The sequence below is a fragment of the Phascolarctos cinereus genome, unplaced genomic scaffold (assembly GCF_003287225.1).
Source record: "Phascolarctos cinereus isolate Bilbo 61053 unplaced genomic scaffold, phaCin_HiC Scaffold_4;HRSCAF=312, whole genome shotgun sequence".
Lineage (NCBI taxonomy): Eukaryota > Metazoa > Chordata > Mammalia > Diprotodontia > Phascolarctidae > Phascolarctos > Phascolarctos cinereus.
In genome coordinates, this window is record NW_027555847.1 from 544,559,517 (window position 1) to 544,578,857 (window position 19,341).

General features: G+C 36.2%; 1 protein-coding gene across 7 annotated transcripts in view; it reads left to right on the plus strand.

The window, feature by feature from the left end:
• ATP9B (ATPase phospholipid transporting 9B) overlaps positions 1-19,341 on the plus strand; it is a 460,772-nt gene that overhangs the window by 372,132 nt on the left and 69,299 nt on the right. For all 7 annotated transcript variants that reach the window (XM_020986912.2, XM_020986914.2, XM_020986916.2 and 4 more), the window contains 2 exons: positions 17,470-17,631; positions 18,438-18,530. In XM_020986912.2, coding sequence (XP_020842571.1) covers positions 17,470-17,631; positions 18,438-18,530 — 255 coding nt within the window. The remainder of the gene's footprint in view (positions 1-17,469; positions 17,632-18,437; positions 18,531-19,341) is intronic.

The following is a 19,341-nucleotide window of genomic DNA, read 5'->3' on the forward strand; positions in this document are numbered from 1 at the left end:
TCTTGAATATTGACTGTCAGTTTTTCCAGATGATCAAACTGTATTTTCAACTAATAATTCTATTATATACACCAATTCTAATAGCCCTGATCAAAAAGGATGTGATGTTTCAGTGGCAAAATTAAGTATATAGTAAAAAGTATATTGTCTGAGTGACACTATTTAGATATTTCTGTAGAAATTGTAGATCATTTGAGAGAAGTTTGCCCTTTAGCAACGAAAGAAAGCAGTATAGAAATTCTTGAAAACAAATGGCATACACATTGCAAAGGAAGTAGTATATTTTCTTGTATATGTTGTCCCTGGTACAGTACAAGGACACTTGAATACACTTTCTCAGCATGGGTTCCCAATGTGAAAATGGGTATGTTCTTGTTGAATAAATTGATTGTGGCAGGATTTTTTAAATATGTTGCTAACTGGCCTGTGGGTGAAACTTAGTTCTATTTCTGCACTTAGCTGTAGATTTAATCATAGTTAAATTCCCTTTCTCCCTTTGCAATACTGCTAGCATTTTCATTTTTAATGAAAAGTTCAAAATTTTAGTAGCTCATTCAGAAAATCATTTGAAATTTAATTAAACGTAAAATCTGTGGGCTACTTTATTTTAAAGAAGATATATATACGTATAGATAGATATTGATGATGATATATGTATATAGACAAAATTTTTCAAGAAGTCATTCTCTTTCCTTTTTAAGGAAAAAGAAAACGCGTGAGAATACTTTTTTCTCTCTCTTAATAATGTAAGCAGAGTCAATGCTTCTAAGCATTTTTCTGATTCTGTTTGCAACTTACAGATAAAATTAAAATTTTCATTCATTGATTAGTTTTAAAAACATAAAACATGAACTTGAAATAGTGGGATGATCATGTAAGTGGAGAGAATTGCTAAAAGAGGAGAGTTTGCAGTGGGGGGGTGGGAAGATAAACATGTTCTGTTTTAGATATTTTGAGTGTGAGGTTCCCATGGGACATTCAGATGGAGATGTCTGACAGGCAGTTGGTTATGAGAGACCAAGCCTCAGGAAATGTACTAAGGTTGGAGCTATAGACCTAGGAGTCATATGTATAGAGGTTATGATTGAGTTACCATGGCTGAGGTTTAGATGCATTGCTTCCTGCACTGCGTAGAATGTACCCACACCTATTAAATTATAGCTCCTTTGAAATAAAATGTGAAAAGTACCATATTAAGTAAGACAGCAAACCCAATGTTACACCTCTGGCAGGAGCTGAGGATTCCAAACTTCCAAGATTTGGAATAAGTCCTACCCACATTTTTAAAAAATGTATGTCAGTTACTATTTGGGAAATAAAATTTTAGCCTCTGAATCTCAGTTCACAAAATATTTCATAGCATTTCTTCCTTTTTGGTTAGCTCAGTGCTAATAAGGTTCTAATGATGTTAAGGGGACCAAAGATATAGATTTGATGTCCTTTGGAAGGGGCCAGTATTCTGATTCTTGCTATTCCACAGCTTCAGCTCTATCTCTAATCCAACTCAGTTATGGTGATTCTTTGGATTTGTGATCTCATCAATCTTGTGTTTTTTCTACTAGTGCATAACACAACTTGTTATACCTTCTTGACACTATGCAAATCTTGCCTATGTCCTTCTATACATCCTCCATAGCTTCTCTACCTAGTCCCCTGGTGACCATCCTCTCCATTTCTTAAAGTTCTGTAGATACTAATGCAATATTCAGGCTCTACACTGCAATCTCCATTGGTGGAGAGACGTTGACATCATCCCATGATATGATAGTGCTATCAAAGTATTTCTTTGACTTATATAATTCTTGCCCTGAAGGAGCTTACTTTTTGATGGAGGAAGATAACATAAACAGCTATATATAAGATAATATACAATATAAATGGAAAGTAATAAGAGGGGAAAAGCACAAGGAGTTGGTGGAGAGTTGGGGAGATGGATTAGACCAGGAAAGTACTTCTACCTGGAAATTGTAAAACAATCTAATCCTTTCTTAAAGTACCTCCCATTTCCTTTGACAAAAAAACTGCTACTTAACAATTAGATAATTCCTACACCATAACATCGACAAATTTTGCTACTGGTATTTTCTTAGTTATTTCTACTAGTTGTGGACTTATTACTCTAAACAAGATTTAGTATTTTTCATTTTAAGTTAAATTGATAAATGTGTTCAATTATAAATGTTATAATTTAATTTTGAAAGATAGGTGTAGTAGAAAAAGTTTTGGGCTTGGATTTAGGAGAGACATGGTTTCAAATTCTGGTCTCTGTACTAGCGGTATAATCATGGACAAACAACATATGCTAAATTTCCTATTTTTTAAAGTGGGGATAATAACACGTGCACAGAATAGATGAGGAAATTTCTTTAAAAACCTTAAAGTGCTGCGTGGATGTGAAATATTCATAAATATAGTAACTATAAACAGAAAATACTGACATTTATGAACATTATAAATTATATACAATTATATACAATTAAAATCTAGTGGTGTCTTAATTGCAAGTGCATGCAGATATGTTTGGATACATATGTATACATACAGATATATTAATTTGCAAAAAATATACACATGATAGTTTATAATTAGAAGTAATACATGACAGAGCAGAAAACAAATATATTTCATTAATCAACTTCTGGTTATTTTTGTGTTTGGTTAATTTAGAGCTTAGTAATTTAATTATTATCCATTGACATTGGCAACAATGGTTTGCTTGAAAGAAAGAGGTAATTAAAAGCAGTATCTGAGAATCAGATACAAACTGCAAGGCAAAGGTCACCAAAGGGCATTAAATTAAACAGTTGTTTTTTTAAAAAAATATGCTCTCCATTTTGTAATTGTTTAACATGATTGGCTAATGTTTCTGTTAATGGAATTTTAAAGATTTTAAGAGGCCTTCCTTAATTTAGTATGTAGTTCATTCTTTTTATTATGAAACCTAATGTGTTTTCCAGAACGTATTTTATAGATAATATATTTTATCCACTGTATTTTATAGATAATGTCTGAGTTCTTAAGTCACATACTGTAATTCTACCAAAGCCTAACTAGAGACCTCTCTACCTGTTAATAATTGGGTGATGTTTTTAATTCTGCCAGGCAAGGAGTGATTATGTTGAAAATGGAATAGAAAAATCATTTAGTAGCTGACCTTGAACCTTAGCTGATCGTCTTGAAAATCTGCGAACTGTTGGTTACAAGGGAAATTGGGCCAGATAAACCATGAATGCAGTTTAAAAGAAAAATACTAGCTCATATTTCCTGTTTAGAATAGTTCAGTAACAGAATCTTCATAGAAAAGAGAGCACATTTACGTTGAAAATATTTTATCTGAAATAGATCAATATTCACATTCTCTTGAAATCTCTGATAAGATACAAGGTAAGAAACCACTTATTTTTGTGAGAAGTCATTTGGTGCAGTTGATAAAGAGCTGATCTTGGAGCCAGGGAGAGTGCGTCTTAGTGTCTCCTTTGACATGTACTGGTTGTGTGACCCTGAGCAAGTCACCCAACTTCTTAGTTCCTTAGGCAACTCTCTAATCATAACTCCACAATTATAAGTAGTAGAAAAGGTGCCAGTCTTCATTAGTAGAGGAATACTTCCCTAGGGAGTTCTCTATGCCAGTGAAATCACACATCCAATACCTGTTTCTATCTTTTTTGTACTTGTTTGCCCATTTTGCAAAGTGATGATTACATTATCCAGTTTGTTAGGGAGATAGTGACTAATACCTCTAGTTCAATTTAATCATTTAACAACAGGTAGCTTTTAAAAGAGAATGTTTACATCAAAGATATAGCAAAAACAAGCACAAAAACATTTCCCCAACCCCTCAAGGGGCATAATATCCCCTAACCTACCTTGGTGTCTCTGGAGGAAATTAGACTCTTAACTCACTCAATTTGCATCCAAAGGCAGTATCCATGACAGATGAACCCTTCCACTAGGTTAAAGTCTCAAACTTATTCCTCAGAGTATTGATGCTGGACTAGCTGCAACAACTGGTCTGGATTCTGACTCCAAGATCCCATCTCTCTCTCTCTAAATCAGTTGCAAGGACTCTACTCCCTTCACCTAGAATTGAAAAGAACAAATGGAAAGGCCGAAGAGCCTTTCATATGGACTCAGTGGAGGAAGAAGGCCTTTCTTTTAGATTGTGAGCTTGTTAAGGACAAAGAATGTGTTTTGTCTTTCTTTGTATCCACAGAGCTTATCACAGTGCCTAGCACATAGTGGGCTTAGTATGTGCTTTGACTGACTCCCCCATATGCCATCACTAGATGCTGTCATACCCCTAGAGCACAGTTGAAGACAGTGAGATGAAATAGCAAAAAGTAGTCAGAATTAAGAAGCTTTTGAATGCCTTGAGAGCCAATTAAAGAGTCCTTTCCCACTCCACCAGCACTTTACACACACACACACACACACACACACACACACACACACACACACACACACACACACGAGTTTTTATCATGATTTTCAGATGGTAATGCTTCTTAAACTATCTTTCTTCATGACAGAAGGAAATTCTAAGGCAAATATAGACAAGTAATGTTAGAAATAAGGCCTTAGAGAAATAAAGCCTTGTAGTTAAAAACAAAACTAAGCTCGGAGCGAGTAAAGAATGGTTTATTTTTACAGTTCTTGGGAGAACCTAGCAAAACCTCTCTGAAGAGATAGCACCCATTACAGAAGTGAAAAAACTTTTATACTGTTAGAATGCCACGACTCTTCCCTTCCATGCCGAGGATTGGTTCGTTCCTTTCCAGGTTACAGTCTGACACATCCACTCATCTCTTGTCCCCTTGATGTGCCCCTCCTCCCCCAATCCCTCATCATCCAAAAGCCCTTGTTCTTTGTTCTACTTAGGGCTAGTTAAATCTGGTTCTGCCTTCCAGAACTTCGGGGTCTCTTAAAAGTTAGGGCCCTTCTCATTGCCCTTTCAAGGTTTTGCAAGCTTGTTAAAACAATGTAACTTCTTTGCTGATGATGTGGAATGTCAAAAGTTATGTTAAATTGTGGGAGCATGATACCTTGTCCCTTACAGAAAGATAGTTTTGAAAATAACATTTTGACTTTATTATACAGTTTAAAAAGAAAACAAGCTATATGTATTAGAGATTCATAGTCTCACATGTAATCCCTTTTTATTCTGCTTTTTATAGATGAAAATGTTCTTTTCTTTCAGCAAATGTTAAAACAGATTTGTTTGGTTTTTTTTAAGAAAAAAAGTTTTAAATTTGTATCTTGTTTCACCAGGTCATTTTTAAAAATAGCAGTTGTCTCACATGTTCTAAATTTAGTCTTTTGACTTTCTGCTAATATTTCTTATTTTCTTATTGAAATGCTGAGTTCTCTTGTTCCATTCTGTTTTTCAAAACGTCCACAATATGGGATATTTTCTATCTTTAGTTTTCTTTTTTCTTTTGAAAAATTATACACACATACACACATATGTATATTTCAAGAAACAGCTTATTGGATAGTTTGACTAGAACATAGCTTATATTAAGGGGGAATAATATAAATGTCTGAAAAAGATAGCTGAAAACCATATCATGAAGCCTTTTAAAATACCAGGTTAAGGAATTTCATTTTTATCCTAGGTAGTCACTGATGATTTTTGAGCAGAGGAGTAATGGCCAGGCATGTGTTTTAATAATACCCATTTGGCAGCTAGATGGATTGGAGAGTAGAGAATTTGGGAGGCAGGAAAAACCACTTAGGAAGTTTTTATAGTAGTCCTGATGAAGGGTAACAAAGGCCTGTATTTAGGATGATACAGAAAACTTCTAAAGAATCAACTGTACTTAATAGGTACCTGCCCTTATCACCATTTTCCCACTTCTAACTCTCTTGCACTCTGGATTCCAACTACCATTTAGTTCACTCGCTCTTTTACAGCCCAACAATGATGTCTTAACTGATTCTAAATCCCGTGGTTTTTTTTTCCTCAGTCCTCACCTTTCTTTTCCTCTACTACTTTTGCCACTTTTCATCCACTTGCTACTGGATATTTTTTCTTCCTTTGGATTCTGTGACCATCATTCCTCTAGTCACTAAGTTCCTGACCTTGGAGTCATCCTAAACCAGAGGTACCTAACCTTTTTTTTGTGTAATGGACCCCTTTGACAATCTAGGGAAGCCTATGAATGCTTTCTTGGAATGTTTTCAAATTCATGAAATAAAATTCATTAGGATTAAAAAGGAAACTAAGTATGATGAAGCATAGTTATCAAAAAAAATTTTTTTCAGCCAAAGACAAGGTTTATTAGAACATCTGTCATATTGGGCAGACCCTTAAGGAGTCTAAACATTTGTAAGCAGTGGCTAGATTTTAAGAATCTAAGCATCTTAATGGAGACAAGATGGACCTTATATACAGAAAGACTGTGGGAGGGATCCAGGAGTGGCCAAGTAGTTTGGGGTGACTAGAGGTGGGGGTCTAAGGAGAATCTGGATGGGAGTGGCCAGTAAGCTGAGAAAACAGAATTGCAGTGGCAAGGGAGAATGGAGCCTAGCTAAGATTAAGGGTGGGAAATGGCCTGGGGCCATAAGGATTATGACAATGGAGAGCTAGGCTAGATTAAGGGTAACAGAATTGGGAGATTAGGTGTAGCCACAATGAAAGGCCAATTGATGGGATTATAGCCTTAGGCAAAAACCAGAGATTTGGCCAAGTGGGAAATTCAGGGTTTTTCTTTTCTAGGGTCCAGATCCCATCCTCATCATTACCCCCTCAAACAAATGGGACCCAAATTCTTTTGGGGTAAGGGGCAAAGGTCTCACCTTCTGAAACTGCTGGCTAGGGGCCTAGAGCTGTCCTTGCCTCGAGGGAATCGCAAAGAGGTTGACTGGAACTGAGCACAGACTGTATCCAGGGAACAATGGGGGGGACATTGGCTGGTACCCACTGTTTACTACCAACTGTATGTGAATGGCCTGTAGTCTGGAAAACACAAAGCTGACAGAAAAGACAAGTCCCAGATATGACAAGATAAACACCTTTAGCTCTGTCCGGATTCAGATAATTCAGTTTTCCAACCATGAAGTATCAAATCCACCTCATAGCCAGATTCAGAATAGCCAGGTGGGTAACATTACTTTTCAAAGGAACATAATGGGGAAACTGAGCCAGGAGGATCCCATCTTAGACTGAGACTAAAATTGCCCTCAGCTTTTCTCAATGCTGGCTTCCCACCAGTATCACATTCTTTGAGTAGCTTGAGGCTCTCAAATAGTAGATTATTGATTATCAGTGGATTATTATGATATAATAAAATCCTATGAGCTTTTACCTCACACAGCAAGTTCCACTAATCACAGCTTAGGAAAAACTTTTCTAGGATTTATATCTCAAACTTAAATTTGTCCTAGTGTAAAAAGCCAATCATTAGAGATTTCTATACACTTGCAAATTCTCAGCCAGCCATACATAACCCGAATAAGCTTTTTGGCTAGTTTACGCATTAAAACAATAACCAACAGTAGCCAAATTATTTTATCAATAACCAAATTATGAAAAGTTACCTGACATAACTGACATAAAAAGTTCACCAATTTGAAACAAACCCATTACCAATCAGGTGACTTATTTTTGTTAAATTCATTTCCAAATTACTTTACACAGAGAATCAACATCTCATCATTAACAGTTAAAACTACAAATTTAAAAGAGCATGCTGGTGGCCTTGGTGGGGAGGAGGGGAGGTGGGAGAGGGGTGGGTTAGGGGGAGCCAGAGGAGGAGGAAGTGTCATGGCGTTGGGCCGTAGGGCTTCTTCTCGCTGGTTCTTCAGCCAGGAGCAGCTGGAGAAAACGCCAAGCCGCCGGGGGTGAAGGCGGATAAGAAACTCTCATACCGAGCAGGCGGCCAACTTTATCCAAGATATGGGGCAGCATCTCAATGTCTCCCAACTTAAAATAAATACTGCAATTGTTTACATGCACAGGTTTTATATGCACCATTCTTTCACCAAGTTTAACAGAAATGTCCTGTATACTGTATGAAGGTGCTGCGAGGTAGATGAAGTGCTGGGCCCAGAGTCAGGAAGACCTGACTTCAAACATGACCTTAGATGCTTTACTGCTTGTGGGACCCTAGGCAAGTCACTTAACCCTGATTGCCTTAATTTCCTCATCTGTAAAATGAGATAGAGAAGGAACTGCAAACCACTCCCATATTTTTGCCAAGAAAACCACAAGTTGAGTCACAAAGAGTCAGACACACCTGAAGTGACTCAACAACAACACATATTCACACATCTAGTGTCAAAGGCAATATTTTAGCTTAATTGTTCCTGATACCTAAATTCAGCCCTTTATGCTATACCGTACTGCCCCTCATCAAGTTGAATTGTATTTGAAAAACTGAATGGTACTTTCTTGTACACATCACTAATATACAGCTCACCATCTTTTTTATACAAAAAAAAAACATGCTTACCTAAGTTCGGAGGCTAGCTTCTTTACCTTGAGTAGGATGTGCTGAACCTGGGTTATGCTTCCATGCAAAGGTTGCCCCAGGACCCAAGGCCATTGCCAGTGGGACCCAGGCTGTAGCTGCTGCCCTCCCTCCTTCTTCCTTTCCCAGGTGGGGGAGGGCAAAATCAAAAGTGAGAGGTAAAGGGTAAAACTATCTTCTCCTATGAGAGGGGTGAACATACCCTCTTGACTCTAGGGAAGGGAGGGGGAGAAAGGAGTGACCAGGGCTGTAAGGAGGAGTTTCAAAACTCCTTAATGATCAATCACAAAACCTCCAAAATCTGCCAAAATATTTTTAGCTGTTATAACTTTTCCCAGTAACCTCCATGAAGGTGGATTCAGGGGTGCAGAGGGAAGGGAGTTAAGTAAGCCTCAGGGAACCAAAAAGCAGCTGCAGTTATCTCCAGTTCTCTAGCACCTAGAGAATTAACAGAATTGGCCATACGCTTACAGATAGGGCATCTGTCCTTGTTCTCTATGCTGCAGAAGGTGTATCCAGGTCCATGGCCTTGAGCCAACCCAGTGGACCAAGAGCCTGAGAACATCAGGCCCAGTGTGAGACAGTCTGCCTGAAAAGCACCTCTAAGCCTTGGTGCTTGGAGAGTGACCCCAACTGCAGAGCAAGAAAAGGGGGGAAAGAGACTTACATACCTTCTGTTCTTGGCTGGAGAAGAACTTGGGGTCAGGCAGTTTCCCTGTATGGGCCAACAAAATGATGAGATTCAGGGGTGCTGGGACCCCAAAATCAGAACACATGGATCCTTCCCAAAAGAATTTGACCCAAGCCTTCTTTCAGCCAAAGATAAGGTTTATTAGAACATCTGTCATATTGGGCAGACTCTTAAGGAGTCTGAACATTAGTAAGCAGTGGCTAGATTTTAAGAATCTAAGCCTATCAAAATGTTTTTTAAAACAAATTAATGGACATCAGGCTATGAACCCTTATCCTAGACTCTTGATTATTAATAACCTATCTCCATTCATTTGACAGATTGTATTGACTCTGCCCCCACATTTCTCACAGTGTTCCTTATCTGCCTATTTATAATGTGACCACCTCACTAATTTAGGCCCTAAGATCCTCTCACCTGGACTATTGTAATAGCTTCCTAAATGGGCTACCTGTTTCAAGGCTTTTCTCTCTCAAACTCATCCTGCATACAGCTGCCAAGATATCTTTAGGCACAAATCTGACCATGACACACACTGCCCTTTCCCCAATCAAAAACCTTTAGTGGCAACCCTGTTTCCTCTAGGGTAAAATCTAAGCCTTCTAAAATCTGGCTACAACCTACCTTTCAGGCCTTATTTCACATTCTTCCCCTTAATACGCTTTATGTTCTAGCAACCCTGCACTACACTCAGTACTCCATATCCTACCTCTTTATATGTTCTAAGGCCATCATTCATGCCTTCTGTGTACAGTGTCCTCAACTACATTTCCCTATTGACTGTGTATTGAACTCTGAGAGTACTTAACCAAAGCATGATAGATATCTTCAGGTATCATTAAATGTGCTGTTTATTGCTACCTAGAGGTGGAAGAACTAGGAGTGATGGGTAGACGTCACAAATATTTTTGATTTACATAAGAAATTTTTTCCTAACAACTAATTTCATAATTAGAGCTTTACAAAAATGGAATGGGTTCTTCTTCATCACAAGTCTTTGTGTAAAATCTGGATAACTATTTGTTGGAAAGAGAAATTATTATTTGAATATATTTGGGCAAAACAAACTCTAAAATACCTTCTGATCTTTGATTCTGTGAAAAGTATTTATAACTAAAGCAGAAAACTGCTATTCTGTTTATGTTTCATTTTAATGTTAAAATGCTGAAAGCTACATATGTACAATCAGAGTTGTGAATTGCCACACTGAATAGGTCAGCCTGGTCGATTGAGTTAAAGCAGTGGTGTCTAACCCAGTCTAACAAGATTAAAATATAATTGGGAAATGTTTAACAAAATAAAAATACAGTACTACCTTGATAATGTTAATTTGTGGTTTTCTAAGTCAATAAGCAGAGTCCTATACGGTTCCATTTTGTTTTGAGTTTAATACTACTGAGTTAAAGCATAGCCTTATGTTTTAGAAAATAAATGGGCATGAATTCAGCAGCCATTATTTTGAAAGTACTGTATGTCAGTTTACTAGTTATTTTTATTCCACAGTGACTCTAGAAGTTATTTATATTTCAAAAGACTTTAAATTTCCAAAGTAAATTTACTTTACTTCATATAAAACCCTTAATCCTGAATATTATGGACATGGAATGTTTTTCCATGTTGACTTTTTTTTTTACCTAAAAACTTACTTCTTTAAGTTAGATTTTAGAAAGATCAGTAGTTTTTTCTTGACATTCAAATGAATTTCTCTTTCATATGATTCTCCTACAGAGAGAGGTTATCAATACATAAGAAAAAACATGGTGTTAAATATAATGTTCTATATCCATAGGTTCCTCTTCCTTAGCAAAAAGAGGGCAGATTTCTTTCTCATATGATTCATCCTATAGAGAGAGATGATCCTTAAAATGATCACTGCTTTAAAATGTATGGCGTTTTAGGCCAGGTATAATGAGCTAAAATGACTTTGCTACAAGTTACTAACTCAAATGGGTTGTGAAGCCATGCATAAACTAAATAATAAACAGATGTGAGTCACCAAATATAGAATGCTTAAGTCCTAGCTGCAGTGGGACACAAATGAGATGATAGGGTATTAGAAGAAAGATACAATTTACAGGTCAAAATGTAATAGTAACCTTTCACTTGAGTAAATTGAAAATTAACCTTGGGAGTATTGGATCATTTTCAGCTTCTGTGGAAGTGTTATTGAAGAAGAATATTTTTTAAAGTGTCTTCCTGTGATTTTGAACATTTAAAAAATGCTTTTTTTGAAGTGTCCATTTCTTATACTTTTGTGTATTTCTTTTTTGCTGCCTCTATATCTTCTTTTATTAGTGCTGACAGTCCCATTCACTGATATTAGTAATATGCTGTAAATTATAGTACTGCATTATCAACACTGTGATTTTAGCAAGTAGTATAGCTCTATAACTTCATAACAAGCAGGAAACTCAGAGGCTGAGTTCTAATTCCAACTGCTTTCAGTGACTCACTGGGTGACAAACACAGTCATAGACTTAGAGTTCAAAAGGACCTTAGAGGTTATCTCTGACATACTTTCCATCCAATGTAGAAATCCTTCCTATATCATTTTCATGACAGGTGTTTACCCAGCCTCTGCCTGAATTTTTTCCAATGAAAGGAAGCTTATTTTATCAAACACCAAGTGACTTATTCTATCACTCTGATTTTCATTTTAAAAATACAAAATCAGCTGGGTTTGTTCTCAATATTCATTAGTACAGATCTTACTATATTTGAAAATTTGAGGTTCACCAATTTGAACCTATATAAAGTCTTCAAAATTTTTGAGAGGAAAACTTACTTTTTCAGCTCTAATATTGTTCAACTATAATGCTAGGATACTGTTCAACTATAATATTGTTTCTTCTGAAAAGTTTTTTTTTCCAGAAAGAAATGAAATATTGCTATTTTAAGGAGACATATTAATATACATGAAGGAACCAAAAGAAATTCTCAGTCTCTTGGTGCACTAGAAAGAATTTGAGTTCTAGTCCCATATTTCTTCCCTTTGTAACTATGAAAAAGTCAGTTATTTAACCTCTCTTGGCTTCAGTTACTGTGTATCAAATTAGATGACTACTAAGGACTCGTATGGCTCAACATTCTGTTACATATCTCATCTTTTATCAGTTGCCTAATACAGGAGCACTTGATTGGTAAATAACATAGGTTTCTTTTTTTTAATCTCCTGTTTTCATATTGCATGGATTTCCCCTCTTATCACTCTCCTTTCTTCATTAAAAAAAAAAAAGTAAAGAGGAGAGGAAAAACTCCAGCAGAAATGATCAGTACATAAGAAAAAAATATGATGTTCCACATCCATGGGTCCCTCTTCCTTGGCAAAGAGGGAGCGGTTTTCTTCTCAGATCATTTTTCGGAGGGCCAAATTTTTTTTTAATAATTTCACAACATTCAGTTTTGATTGTTTCAATTCCATTTATGTTGTATTTATCCTGTATGTTGTTTGCCTCACTCTGTTTACTTCATGTTGTACGGTGCCAGGGGGCCAGGACGGGTTGGGGGGGGAAGATATGTGTGTTTCTACATGTTTTTCTGTATTCATCATGTTCATCTTTTCTCACAGCGCAGTAATATTCTAGTACATTCATGTACCACAATTCATCATAGAGGTTTCTGTTGGACAAACTATGCTGGATTAATTCAGTTTCTATATAATGATCCATCATGTAGATTTTTAATTTAAATTCAGCACATATCTGTTAAGTGTCTACATATATACAGAACACTTAGGTGGATATATGATTTCATTGATGTAGTTACTCCCTTCAGCTGTGATATTACCACTACATCATATTTTCTCACCTGTGTAGTTATCCTCTATGGCCTTCCATATAATTCCATATCTTCTGTGTCATCCTTAGGGGAGCCATCCAACATGCTGGATTCTTTTCATGATTCTTTTACTGTCACAAGGATACCAGTAGAGCACTTGAGCTGTCCCCTTTCTGGCTTTCATACTTGATTTTTTGTTGTTGTTCAGTTATTTCAGTCATGTCTGACTCTCCTTGACCCCATTTAGGGGTTTCTTGGTGAAGATACTGGAGTGGTTTACCATTTCCTTTTCCAGCTCATTTTATAAATGAAGAACTGCAGCAAACAGGGTTAAGTGACAGAGTCACCTAGCTAGTAAGTGTCTGAAGCCAGATTTTAATTCAAGAAGATGAGTCTTCCTGACTCTAGGCCTGACACTCTATCCACTATACCACATAGCTGCCCCTGTTTTCATGCTTACTCCTTGACTAATCCATACCCTTTTCTACTCATAAATTTCCCTTGACAGTGTTTCTGTGCCATCACTTGTGCACAAGATATCATTAGTAACGTGCTGCAGCCTATTTCTATCAGCCATTCATTTTTTCATTGCCCTTTGGGTAATTTTTATTTTTTAAGAGATTTTGGTATTCTGTGATTGACAGCATCACTGGGAAAATGTTGGTGTCAGAGAATCAATGAATTTTAGAGTTGAAAGGAACAATTTAGGCCATGTTGTTCAGCCTATACCTCAATAAGGTATACAGATCCAGCATTCTCATTCAGCTTTTGCTTAAAGGTACCATAGTGTAATTGAGAGTCCATTGACTCTGAAGTTAAAGGATTTTGATTCAAATCCTGCCTCTGACACTTCCTGCCTCTCTGACTTGGGCATAGCACTGAAGCTTTTAAGGCCTTAGTTTCTTCAACTGAAAAATGAAGATGTTGGACTATATTCTCTCTAAGGTCTAGATTTACAACTCTAAATTTACAATCCTAATAATCTTGTGACCTCTAGTGAAGGGGATCACATTACTTCCTGTGGCAACCCATTCTACTTTTGAGTAGTTGTAATTTTTAAGAACATTTTCCTTACTCAAGCCTAAATTTCCTATTTCCTTTAGTCAATTACCAGGTATTTATTAAGTGTCTACTGTGTTCCAGGAATTGTTGTAGACACTAGGTATAAAGAGACAAAAAACAAAATAGACCCTCCTCTTAAGGAGCTTAAATTCTTTTGGGAGAGACAGCATGTGTATATGTATATACAGAATCAACACAAAATAAATACAAGGTAGTTAAGGAAGAATGAGGAAAGACTTGATGTAAAAAATGGTGTCTGAGCTATGTTTTGAAGGAAGTGAGGGATTCTGAAAGACTGGCATGAGATGAGAGAGCATTCCTAGGCTGGGGGCAGACCAGAGACAGCCAGTGCAAAGGCCCAGAGATGGGAGGATATGGAGGGTGCTATGTAAGGAGCGCAGGGAAGGCTGGCTTGGCTGGACCATAGACTGTAGGAAGGAAAGCAATACATTGTGAGATTCAAAAGGAATGTTGGGTTCAGGTTGTAAAAGGTATTAAAAGCCACATTGAAGAGTTTATATTTTATCCTAGAGGCCAAGGGGAGTTTATTGAGTAGGAAAGTAACATGATCAGACCTGTGCTTAAGGAAAATCACTTTGTTAGCTGTGTGGAAGATGGCATTAAGAAGAGAGAAACTTGAGGCAGGAAGACTAATTAGGAGGCATTGCAAAAGTGTAGGCAAGAAGAGATGAGGCCTGGAATTGAAGTGGCAGCTTTGTGAGTAGTGACAAGCAGATGGATACAAAAGATATTATGGAAATAGAAATGGCAAGATTATTAGTTGAGAATAATTTTCATCCATTATTCCTAGTTCTGCTCTTTAGGCCCAAAGAGAATATGTACACCTCCTCTTTTATTTGATAGCCCATCAACTTACTTGAATATAGCTAACCTGTCCTCTGCCCTGTCTTTTTTTTCCAGCCTAATTATTCCCAGTTTTTGTCATCCTATCCCTAGATGATAGCTGCAATTCTCACCATTCTGGTTACCCTCTTGGATACCTTCCAACTTATCAGTGCACTGCTAATGTTTTTCCCCGAATTGAACACTATGCTCCAGACGTGGAATGACCATGGCAGAATACAGCAATAACAGTTTCTGACACTTCCTTTCTTAATGAACCTTAGGTTTCCTTGGCCTTCTTGGCCTCCGTGTTCTGTTACTGACATATCAGGCTTTCAACTAAAAACCCTCTTTTTCAGGGGCAAAAAACTGCTAGCTAAATACACATCCCCTTGTGAACTCCCCTCCTATTGGTTGAGAATTCTGGGACTGTGGGTACAGAATGCTGTTCATATACACTTAGGCAACTAGATGGTGCAATAGAGAGAGCACTGGGCCTTGAGTCAGGAAGACCTTAGTGCATATTCAGCCTCTATACTACTTTGTGACCCTGGGCAAGTCACTTTGTCTCTATTTGCTTCAACCTCCTCACATGTAAAATGAGGATAAAATGGCACCTACCTTGAAGGTTTGTTGTGAGAATCAAATGAGATAATATTTACGAAGCACTTTAACACAGTGTAAGTGTTATATAAATGCTTATTTCCTCCCTTGTCCCTCTATTCAGTCATCTGCAAAAGAAATGGTGAAAGGCACCAAATCATGCCTTTTAACATAGCAATATAGTAGCTATAATCTGTCACCAGTCCCATATTCAAACCATTTCCAGGTTGGTGGAATTAAAGCAATGCTTCTCATACAAAACCCTTGAGAATACAGGGTCACTTTGCAGCAAAATGAGGTATCATAGCAAGATTTTAATGGAGAAAGTAGAATTGAGTAAGGTAAATTATATAGTAAAACTGAGACAAAACACATCCCACTAGTGGCTCCCTGTTACCTCCAGATCAAATATAAAATCCTGTTTGGCATTTATAGTCCATAATAACCTGGCCCCTTCCAACCTTTCCAGTCTATTTGTACCATGCATTCCTGCACCTACTCTACCAGCTAGTATGCCACTGGCCTCCTTGTTGCTCTTTGTAAAGACACCCTGACTCTAATAGACTCTAAGCATTTTCACTGGCTATTCTCCATGCCTGGAGCTCTCTCCCTTCTCATCTTCTCCTCCTGACTTCCCTGGCTTCCTTCAGGTCTCAGCTAAATTCCTACTTTCTTCAAGAAACCTTTCCCAATCCTTCTTACTCTTCATGTCTTCTGAGATTATCCCAGATTTATGCTGTGTGTGTCTATTTGCATGTTGTTCCCCAATTAGACTGTGAGTTCCTTGAGGGCAAGAACTGGTTTTTGCCTTTTATCCCCAGTCTTAGCACAGTGGCACATGGTAGGCGCTTATTAAATGCTTATTGACTGTTAGAAAATACAAAATAAAACTCAAAAAGTATGTGTAAGTTAGCATGTCACAGTCTTCTACAAAGCAAACCAAATGAGAGTCTTATATGGGAAAATAGAGAGGTCTCTAACCATAAAAAATCCTCTTTATATCATCTCTTTATCTAAATTATATAAATGGCATTCCTTGTTATCATTAGTGGCCATAAATATATCTATGGAAACTTATGGCATGCCATTTGATCTTTTCCTGATTATTTTGGAAAATCATTATAAAGTCAGATAAAACATTTTTTAAAAAAATGAAAAGGCATTATTAAGTGAAAATCAAAATCCTCATGAAGATTTTAATGCTCATTGGTGATTTTTCTCAAGAAACTTTATCCCCCCAGTCATTCATCCTTCTTTTATATTTGAATGTTAAATTATAGGTATTTTAAGTTACTTTAACTGTAGAAGAGTTCTTCTGAGTTATGTTGTTTATTGAAACTTAAATATGTAACACTTAAAAAGTAAAGTTATTTTCAAAGATGTCAACTTCAAAAACATTTTGAATATTAAAATATTTTCATTTAAGGAATATTCGTAAGTGGCTAACTTTCTATGTTATATCCATGTTATATAGAGTCAGTATAGCTATTATTTTTCAAATTCTTTGGCTTCTGAGCAATATGAAAGTTATCTGTTTACAATATTATCAAATCTTAGTCTCAGAAATAGAAAGAAGCGTGAGACACCATCCAGTCAGTTCCTCTCCTTCCAGAACTAAACTATCCAGGACTAATAAATATTTGCTTCATATTAGTCTTCAAAGACCTCAAGAGAGCTAATAAAGAAAATTTACTTCAAAGTATTAGATACTAATTACATTAAAGTCATCAAAGTGAATAATGTTCTTTTTATAAAAAATAAAGTCAGGTAAACTTTTTTCATATTACACATCTAGAAAAATACTGTTCAGTTCTGTAGTTGAAGTGATGAGCTACCTCCCCATCCCACCCCCCAATCCTGAGGAGGGAGGGAGGAACTCTGAATTCCAAAGCTATAAACTTTCCTAAGTTTGTCATGTCATCATAAACCTTCTAACCTATAATCTAAAGCCCACCATTTGTCATTGATGCTATTTACATGAGGAAATAATTTACCTCTAACATTTTACATGGTTTTCTTTAGGTAGCTCTGGTGCAATGGACAGAGAGTGTTGGTCTTACTCTCGTTAACAGGGACCTTACCTCCATGCAGCTGAAGACCCCTGGTGGACAGATTCTGACATACTCTATTCTACAGATTTTTCCATTCACTTCTGAGAGCAAACGAATGGGAATCATAGTGAGGGTAAGTTTTTTAAACTTATTTTGGAAAAATACTTTCTATTCTTCAACGTGTACATTACAAATAGACTATTCTGAAATGGTAGTTTCAGTTAGTTATTTGAAAGATTTTATCCTTCAGCATCTAATATTTTATGAAATCAATTAAGAGCTTTAATCAAAACGCTTATGTTTAGGGTTAGATATGGGAAAGGGAGGTTAAGAATTCAGTATGTTCTATGTGTACCTTCCTTATTCAACAAGGCAAACTCGAGACCAGCTAACAATGGATGAATTAGAAACACCTAAACTAATAATCTATTGACAGAGGAATTAATCAGCCATCCTCAGATATAAAATAATTATCTAACAAGGTAAATGGCTGAATATACAAGAATGCTTACTTGTAAATCTTATATGTTGACCTAGGCTGTTTAAAATTAAACAAAAACATGCTTAATTTATTCATGCTCATGATCATAAATTTACCAAATACACTACTGATTGCTTTTTGAAGAACACATGTCCATTGATATATCTTGGAAATTTGCAACATAGCTAAGTACTAAATTACTCTATAAGATTTTGAGAAAAGTAATGCCTATATTGCTATAATATTCACAAATTTTTAGACAGTTTTTTTACTAATTAGCATCTCAAAGATCAAATAAATATATGATATTAGCTCTTGATTGTGTATCTGATGGGAAAGTTTAGCCCATACAGCAAAAGATTTGTCACAAAGGAATGTATTTTGCATTAACCCAAAAGTTAGCTGTTAGAAGTGCTCCCACTTAAATGGAACTGTGTTTGTTTTCATTGCATTTACAGGATGAATCTACTGCAGAAATTACATTTTATATGAAAGGTGCTGATGTTGCTATGTCTAGCATTGTACAGTACAATGATTGGTTAGAAGAAGAGGTAAGACCTTTCAACTTCTGTTTCCATCAAATGAACTCTACAATATATTTAAATGACTGAGTTTTATAAGTAGCAGAGAGAGAAAGCATATTTTTTATTCTCAATTTTATTTTACTACTAATGTTACTAGAATAAGTTTACAAAAAGGAATTCTAAGCCAAGCGTTGGTATCCAACAAAGTGGCTTAGAAGAAAGAAGTTGTTTTCATTTTTTCATGAAGCAAAAAAGAAAGCAGTAAAATAAAGCACTGAAGTGGGTCCTTTTTCAATAGATGTTTGCAAACTGCTTTTTTCTTTTAGTATAAATCATGAAGCGGATGGCAAGTAATACTCAGCCATTTTGAAGAATATTTTGCATTCTGTCAGAAGAAAATTGAGAATATTAAAAATTATTCACTCAAATTTCAAAATAGTTTTATGAATATAACCAGTGTGATGCTTTAAAACATTTTAGAAACTATCATTAACCTGATTAGATTTTAAAAAATTGGTCTAATGCACAATTGTCTCTATACAGAATTTATGCAGCCTAGATTCTCACCAACTTATCCATCAGATTACACTTAAAATAATTGTATTTGTCTCATAATGTTTTATTTAGCTAGGATTTTCCTTCATATGGTCAGATTTCTGGTTTTTTGGATTCTTAAGTAAAAGCTTCTAAATTGTTGGCCAATTCTGTGTCTATTTCATTTATACAAAATATACTTTATCATATGTGTATATTCACATATAACCCATTGTATAGTTAGGCATAAGCAATGATCTTATTCTGCCCTACACAAAGACAGTATGTTAATGTAAAGATCACG